This window comes from Sinocyclocheilus grahami, unplaced genomic scaffold (assembly GCF_001515645.1).
Source record: "Sinocyclocheilus grahami isolate Dianchi unplaced genomic scaffold, SAMN03320097.WGS_v1.1 scaffold48.1, whole genome shotgun sequence".
Lineage (NCBI taxonomy): Eukaryota > Metazoa > Chordata > Actinopteri > Cypriniformes > Cyprinidae > Sinocyclocheilus > Sinocyclocheilus grahami.
In genome coordinates this window covers 937,212-946,446 of record NW_015505227.1, presented here as the reverse complement: position 1 = coordinate 946,446, position 9,235 = coordinate 937,212, and the positions used below count along the sequence as shown (strand labels likewise).

At 37.8% G+C, this 9,235-nt stretch overlaps 1 protein-coding gene across 1 annotated transcript in view; it reads right to left on the bottom strand.

Moving 5' to 3' along the window:
• The window catches only part of LOC107582912 (corticotropin-releasing factor receptor 1-like), a 112,427-nt gene extending 103,966 nt beyond the window's left edge, over positions 1 to 8,461 (bottom strand). The window contains exon 1 of the mRNA XM_016268939.1: positions 7,616 to 8,461. Coding sequence (XP_016124425.1) covers positions 7,616 to 7,639 — 24 coding nt within the window. The 5' untranslated portion in view covers positions 7,640 to 8,461. The remainder of the gene's footprint in view (positions 1 to 7,615) is intronic.
• Between the last annotated feature and the right edge of the window lie 774 nt (positions 8,462 to 9,235).

Below are 9,235 nucleotides of genomic sequence, written 5' to 3'. Positions count from 1 at the left end.
GAGAGAGAGAGAGAGAGAGAGAGAGAGAGAGAGAGAGAATATACAGTATGTGAGTTACATTTGCTCAAGGATAAATAGGGGTGTTTTCTATTGCCCCAACATAATTTGCATATGGGTGAAAGTCTGTGTGAATGCATGTGAATATGACCGTTACTAACACGTAAGCATTTTTAAACACAGGAAACATGCTCACACAAATAAACACGCTGCTCAAGTATGCTTGGAAGAGAGGATGTTGCTATAGACTATATTCCATTGGGACATACAATGAACACATTGAAAATCTGGGATTCAAAATCCAATTTAAACCCACAAATAAACACAAGGTTTACAGATTCTGAATAGTTTAAAACAAAGAAAAGTTACGGCGTGAACTAAAGACTCAATAAAGAGTCTGCAATGCAATTTTTTACTAGTGTTCTTTATTTTTATATTTTTTTGCTCAATTATGACGTCTCCAGTTCAAATTATTTGATGAAGGGCATGAAACTTCCTGTAACTTCCTTTTACTTCAAATTTGTTTACATAATTTTAAAGGTAATCGATGCTTTTGAACTTACTGGCAGTTCTGAATTATAAACACTGGTCCATATTTATAGAGTAAAGTACATTTGTAGTTGTGTAAAAGGTACTGTACAACCTGCAGTATATGAAAATATACCATATTGCTTGTTCAAAATGCACGAACAATTGAGAAAGACATGCTTAAAATACCCCATCTATTAGACGAACACAAAGACTGTTAGATACTCGGTACACTTAGACTTGACTTGCTGTCACGCATCTCAGGGACAAAAAATATATATCTTAATAATTATCTTATTAATATCTGATCTTCTAGCTTTCTGCTGTAATGATTATTCACTAGTGTGATGAATTAATACTTATACTTTACTTTTAATTAATGCTGTCAATTTAACACATTCATTTAGTGCAATTAATTATAACAAAAATAACATGCAAAAATTATCTAATTAATCATGGCAAAAAAAATAATAAATACATTTTAAAATTCCAGAATAACGAACCACTACAAGAGAAAGAAATCAAAATGCAAGGCAAGAAATGCTGAAAAAAAGCATGACAGAATAGCAATATATTTTACTATAACTATAACTAAATAATGATAATAAACTTTATTATATTGTGCCTTTCAATGCTTCATCATTTATTTTGCACTGTTCTTTGTTGCTCGTAGCTAAACTGATGTGTGTAACTTTTATTCTTGCCAATAAAACTGAAAACTGAAATAAAAAAATGAATGACAGGAAATAGATGCAATGCTAAACACAAGGGAAGGGGGAGGAAGATTTGATGAAAGGCTTTGCTAATGCTAATATTGTACTTTTTCATGATGAAATCTTGGATTTGACACAGTTAAACAGATCACATTTATATATCTTCCAACAGAAATTATATTCACAGAATAGAAAGAACAAAAGAATGCAAAAGCAAAATATGCTTTCAACAGAGATCTAATTTAGTAGTTTCAAAACAAACGGCTCTTGCTAATTTGCATGTCTAATCTGCTGAGAGAATACATTTCCCACCAATAAAGTAAAAAATAGAAGCAAACAAGGACATCAGTCCCTTTCCTAATGTTGCAGCATTGCGATCAACCAATACGAAGGAAGAAATGCCTTCTGGGATCCCACTGCAAGCCTCTCTCATGTAAATGTGTTCCGTTTTAAGTGAGACACAAGTTGTGAAAAATGTCAGATGTAAAGAGAAAATCGATTGGAAAGGGATGAATGAGGTTTTGTCTTTTCTTATGCAACAGCTGCCAGGTACCAGCTGCTTGTAAAAAGCCAACACTGACAGGCTAATTGAGTTAATTCACTCATTTAATTTAAAAAAGGATGAGGATCTTGGACAAAGAAGGCAGAGTGATTACTGACTCAGCGAACAGAATATCTTTCTTACTCATGTAAAACGGTGGCAAGCTGCGAGAGAATCCCACCACTCTCTGTAGCACATGTCGCATGACTGCACAGAACGTCATGCCCATCTAAAATGAGGAGGCAAGTCTGGCAAAAAAAAAACGTTCAAATTTAAACATGTTGGGGTTGCCAAGTCACAGTGAAAATGCATGGCAGTTTCCACTTCATACCAATGTGTCATTTTTGGTTTTGTACAAATGGCTAAAACTAATTCAGGGACGTGTTTTATGATTACTAATGGGAAATCAGGGTACAATTCGTTCCATTAATGAAATCATCCAGACATGGCAATAATACCTTGAACCTATCATATTTCTGAATCATCTTCATGCACCAGCTAATATTTAATTTTTCAAAAAAGTCACTCAAAAAGGTTTGGAATCTTTGGACATTTTTAAGGTCTTAAATGAGTCATAGGATGTTACATGCTCTTTTACAAGTTGTTTGAACTGAAATGTGTGTTGGCAGTGTGTGTACACAACCACCCTATAATGATAAAAATCCACCCAGTGTTTTTATTTTTTAATCTACTAAAATCTTTACCCCTTTCTTAAATCGAGCCGATCTCAGATGCCTGTCTGTGTGACGTCACAAAAACAGGCCCCTCCCACGATAGTTTGATTGACAGTAGCGTTTCAGCACAGACTGGACTGGCTTCTTATCTTAGACCCGCCCTGAGTGAGCTGTCATCAGTCTGCTATTGTTTCACCGCTGGAGCAGATGTAGACAAGAATGACTCCTAAGCGATTGAGGTGTTCTGTTGTTGGATGTAATAATGAACATAGGAGTCGTCGTTTACTCCCGACATCTGAGCCTCTGAAGACGCAGTGGATTATGTTTGTTTCTGAAGGGAATGTGCCCCCCGATCTACATAAATGTGTCTATGTTCGTGCGAATCATTCGTGATCCAGCTAAGGAAAATGCTACAAAACGGCTTGCTCTGAAAAGAGCTGTTTTTGACAGGGTAAAAAAGGTGTTTTTTACACTACCATTAAGACATTTTAACCAAACTATGTTACAGAATTCTCATTAAGACCCTAAAGAATCAATAACTTGTGGAAAATGGGCATCCGATGACCCCTTTAAACTTATGCAACAAGTTTAATTATTAGTTTAATTATATCTAAATAAATATATATATATATATATATATACACACACACATACACATATGTAGTGTAATTTGTATTTTCTTACCTTGACATTAAATTACAGAGAACTAGTTATCGCTGCTGCATGAGTTTTTCTAAAACAAAGATTTTCAGAAAGATTCCGACAGTAATCCGACAGTAATGTCGCACCACAAAATTTTGAGTCAACGTTTTTATTAGGTGGTCACTATTGCTTTGTCTGTTATTACAGATCTTTTGATATGTTCTGAGTATCTGAGTATGAGTATTTATGCATTTTTAACCTAAATCACAGCAGCGTTCATCTGTGAAGGATGTAGGCTGTCCAACATACACAACTGCTAGCCAATCATAGCAGTGGGCATTTACTTCCAAGTCTACAATCCACCACGCCTGTTCAAACAGAGCGTTCCGATGAGGGGGGTCAAAACAGGTCTGAAAATAGCCTATTACTTCTGAATTATGATGTTATTTGATGTTAAAAATCTTGATAACATTATAAGTGTACCTCAGAGAACAGAACAAATTGAAAAGCAAAGTCAGTTTAAGCACTCCCAGGTTGCCAGCTCCACCTCTGGTTTATCTATACTCCTTCTTTGCTTTAAACACAGATATTTTAAATGACTCATGCAAAATCTATGCCGTACGCTCAGCTGTTACAGAGTACTTGCCATTCAGCCTTTAACAAAAGTGTACTTCCTGTTCCCTCATCAAAAGCCCATCTCTGAAATCATGCACCGACCGCTTCATCAGAGTATGTTCACTATCATGTATTACAGCTTTTGTGCAAGACTTGGCACTCTTTACACACACTTTCATTCTCACTTTTTCCTTTGCCATATCTCTACTTCAGGCAGACCGTCTGTGCTCTATGCCTACACTAACTAAGTGAGTTTAAAGAACAAATGCATTTTGTGTGAGCCGTCCAGCTTTTAAAATGCCCAAAAGCTTCCAATGCTTCCCTAATTGCCTCATTAGATAAAGCACAGTATTAATTTAAGTGATTTATGATAACCCTCAATATGCTTTTAAAATTGACTGTGACAGTCTGTGGGGGATAAAACCAAGTATTTAAGTGAGGTTGATTTGCCAGCGCATAACATTAAATCTGTTATGTCTTTCTTGGTGAGAGAAGCCACCATGAAGTCATTCCTTTCCCAATGTTAAACTATTTAAACCAATATTTCCCAACCTGATGGAAATTCTGACTCAATTCCATTATCCAGTTCATTTGAACAGTTTGTTCTGTTTTTGCTTTTTTTTGCTCTCATCCTCAATTTGTTTTTAACAATTATTTATACCAATACCAATATGTATATGAGTATTAATTTTAGATAATAACACAGGTAAACTTCAGTCAATCCCTTGGTTCACTCACTTTCAAACATTCATACTCGGTTCTTGACTCATTATGAACCAGACATGTCTGTACATTCCATTCAATTCGATTAATTGTGCAGCCCTATAACGTTGCATACAAAAACGGAAAATCTTGGCAACAAGCTCGTTTTCAGAGTTTGAGAATTGTAGAGAGGATTTGAAAGGATATGTTCAGAAAAGGAACTCCCAAATGGCTTAACGTCATTATTATGAGCTACATTTCAAGAAGATGTGGCAGAGGAGCAATCACTGAAAGAGCTCCTAAAAGAGACACAGCTCTGCCGCAAAATACCTAGCAGGTCTTTAGCACTAAATAAGCCACCATTTACATTGCATTATAAATAAAAAAAATTAAACAATAATCGCCTCGACTGGTAATTAGAAAGTGAGCCTATCGTCAAAAGGAACAATGTGGCCCAACGCAAAGTTCAATTCTAAGTACTTAAGAGGCTGTTCACTGCTCACTGGGAATCCTCACCTGTGTTTATACTCAATACATGTTTGATTAGTCATGCAAAATAATGGGTCGTACCTGCCGTTGCTAAGACACAGTGAGTGCTGAATGCATTTGGAAGTGCCTAAAACCCCTAAACCTCAACAGTACCCTCAAAAAGGCAGTTCCAAGCTCTACAGACTCAACTTTTCTCAAAAGACCACAAGCATGTCTTGACAAACAGCCTTTCTCCTTTAAAACAGAACACCTCTGGTTATAATTAGACATGTACACCATTCAGTATGTACACTATTGTGTGAAAAAAGCCAAATAGCCACAACTGCTACAATGAATCGAGACAGCAAATAAATAAGCAAACCAAACTGCGACAAATAGCACAAAATAGACTGTGGCTCTTCTGCTTCTGACATTTAAATTCTGACATATCGAGGAGAAACCTATAAGCCCACTGCATGCATCTAAAATGTTGTTTGTCCGTATCTAAAACCTTTAGCTCAAGGCTGTTGGGTCTGTGGAGAGCAAGAAGCCTTTCCACCCCTTATATCTCTGTGATGAGTTCATTAGACCTGTGTGCTTATTGAACTGCACTGGGTCGACTGTAATTTGACAAAAGCTTCCTGTGCTTAACCAGGCTGAAGGAGTCATGTGTAAAGGTGAAATTATTCTTCCTGTGGGGTGCTATGAACACACACACAAACTCATGTCCTGTGGAGCAAATGACCTCAAAGACCCTTGTTTTCTGCAGGACGGGTTAAAAAGGATGCCTTCTGAGCTCCCGTTAGGTGTGCCAAGGTGTAAATTAAGGGCAAACATCTGACTTGTAAACAACCGGTGGCATCATGATGGAAATATGCGATCAAAAGAGCTAGAGGGAGGAGAACGAAATGATAACAATGTCATTCATGGCTAAAGTGGGCAAGATTAAACTTTCATAAGCTTTTCTTCCTCACAGATGACTCAATTTTCTTCTGACCTCAATTATATCGTAATTATCAGCACAGCAATTCAATCATCTCAGATCTGACCTCTGTAGCAGCTAGCAAAAAGTTAGTCAGCCTTCAAATGCCAGGAATGAAACGTGAGTATTGCATTTTTTAATACAAAATTTCCTCTGAGATCACAGCAACCACACTGATGTGCTGAGGCAACGAAAAAGAGTAAAATATAAGTCGATTAGCAGTTGTGCGGAATCCTAATTACTTCTTTGCACCCCTGCCAGCCACATGGGACATTTCATAACACGGGAACTCATCACTCACTCAATCTTCACTCACTCAAGTATTTCAAAGCTCAGATATGATCAATCGTCACTCAAATCATTTTCAGGGAAAAATCCGCAGCACTATCCGCTGCGTAGAAAGTGGTAAAACACATATTAGCGGTAGCTGAAAGCTTGTATGTTTTGACTGTCAGAGTTTCAGCACATTACTTCGTAATGGTGCCAAACTGGGCCACGGTCCAGAGCGGAGACTAATAAACTTGCTGCACCCTTTATAAGGCTAAAAATAAAGGCTCTTTTCTTCTTTACCTTTCAGTGATGTCATTTTATATTATTTAGAATCTATATGCCTGTGATGCATTGCCAAGCTTCTATTATAAGCTAGAATTGACATTCTTTTAAAATGCCTTGCGGCTCAGCTGAGGACTGGCAAGGGATTGTGTCCTGTCCCTGCTTGTATTTACTGTCTACAGAATTCAATAGCACACCCACACGCTGCTGACTCACATTGGCAATGATCTCCCCCGTCGAAGGATAGTCATTAATTACCTCCACCGTTTCCCTTAAAATCTCAGTGTCAAATTATAGTTTAATGACAAGAGTTATTCTACTATATATAAACAAGACAATCAAAAAGGAACAAAAATTAGGGCAAAAAGGCTGTAATTAATATTTGATAAAATAAATAAACATGCTTCTGGTGAGAAAAAAAAACCTAAACAGCGCAACTACTGTGGAAAAGTTTGAACGGCTAAAAAGTGTGCTGTAAAAATACTTTGTTTAAAAAAAAAAAAAACACTGGCAGCTCTGGTTTCCAGAAGTTTTTTTATGAATGTATATGTAAATGACACAAAAAATACCAATCTACTTGAGTCCTTAAAATGTTTTGATACTATGCTTTGCTCACACAAAACACAAGTGATACAATGGAATGCCACATGATGTACTAGCATAAAAAAGCCTCTATAGTAACTGTCACCAGTACCAACAGACTGACAAGAGCACAATGTTACCCACGCAAACAAAATACCATTAGGTTAATACACACAATACTAAAATAATGCTTCAAATATGACTGAAGCAACATAAATTGCAACATAAAACACTCCAATGCTCATAATTATCAGAAGAAGAATCTAATATAACTAGAATCTTACAAGAAGAATCTAACTTTTTAAATGACATCTTAACAACTGTGGCTGTGTGCGCATGGGGTCTGGGAATGTTTCTTTCTCAAAAAACATGATTTTATCTATATTTTACCATACACTTTTTTTCCAGCAAATTATAAGGTAATGTATACGTTGCCCTTCTTAAAAAAAATGTGTTGTCTTCTACAATTTTTCACGGTAGGCCTACATGAAGGTAATTCACAATTAAGCAATTAAAAGGGTTTTACTGAATTGTGGCATTTTTATATTATTTTCTCTGTTAAAATAACTTACATTTGAACAGTTAAGCTGCATACGCTTTCATGGGGTAATAGTCGTACCTGAGGATGGAGGATGCGACTCATTGCTCCAGTGTTTTTCAGCAGAAACCGTCAAACAGCACAGCGCTCCTTTGCTCCAGATGCAGCTGTCTGGATGCTCCGTTGCGGGTGACAGACCTGTTTGAAAAACAACAGATATGCACCCCAAGGATGGTCAGGGCAGCACCTACAACTGGAAATAAACGGGTGAATTTTGCGCGCATTTGAGTCGCTGCCTCATTTTCACCCAGTTCCAGATGAGTTATTATTAATACAGGCGCTATATCCTTATTATTTAGGGATTCAAATGTACACTATATCCTCGGTAAATAATCTTCTCTCCGGTTTGATTTCTTAATGTCCTCGGAAGCAGGTGTAAACGGTTTATTCAGACCCGATATCAGTCACGCGCAACACTCAGTGTTCCTGTTAGATATGATAAGCGTTTCAACCTGCACCCCTGCGGCTGGAGCTGAACTTTTCCGAGAGTGCTGCCACTATTTGCTCCGTTTCTTTTCCTTGAAAACACGGCAGATCCTCTTCGCGTTGCCTCCTCACACCGAGAGTGACCCTCTGTTCGTGTCCCATCGGTCAACAGTAGGCTACTGCGTTCACATGAAGCCCCTACATGACAGCGAGGAGGCGTCACTGAGCGCGGATAAGGGAAATAGATGTTCGGATTTTGCGCGCGTGCGGCTAAATGTTGTCCAGTGAGCAGAATGTGACGATAATTGTAAAAAGTCTTGCTGACGCGCGAGTGGAGTTCGCCGGTGCAAACTAACCCGTGCGGTTCCCACGCGGGCTACGCGTCTTCATCCTATCCAGGTTCACTCTCTCGCGTGCGCACAGCAGCAGGCTCAACGCTGAACAGACTTCATAAGGAGTGAGGTCTAATCGAAAGTGAGCATCACTATACCCTGCTCACTCCAAAGGAGGACAGCACTTGACGTGTGTCCTCTGAAGAGCACAGGGCGCATTATCGTCTTATTTAGAACACCATACACAATATCTACCGATGTCACTAGCACTTAATATTCCACCAACGTTGTGCTTAATGGACATAAAAGGTTCTGAATAGCATCGCGTTTACCGACGTTTGAGTCAAATACAGATCAAATTGTGTAAGCTAATGTCGTGTGGCGCTTAAATAACTTCAAAACAAATAAACAAAGAACCATAAAAATATGTAAGCGATATAATAGATATTTGGGTAATCCCTAGCCCACATTAAATATAACATCTATTTATTTAATTTCTTAAAAAGAATCACTAGGATTCTCCAAGAAGCATCACGTGAAAGGACAAAAATTACAGTAGAAGTAAAAATACTGTACGTTCACTTGTTACTAACCAGTCGCGTTCGCGTGAAAAGGTAACCAGTGTTAAGGCAGGGGCCACTTAAGGGGCACCGTTTTCAAATTCGTCTTAGCCTACTTTCAGTAGGCTATTTCAGTCATTCATTCATTGTTCACAAAGTCATGTTTCACTGCATTCTCTATAAGTAAGCTATAACAATTTAAACTCAAATGAATGTTTCATCATGTTTAATTTATCTGACAAATAATTTTGTATTGTAGTGTCAGGGGCGTCGCGTCATGCTTGACATGTGACACAGCAGCCACGATAGCACTGTATATCGTA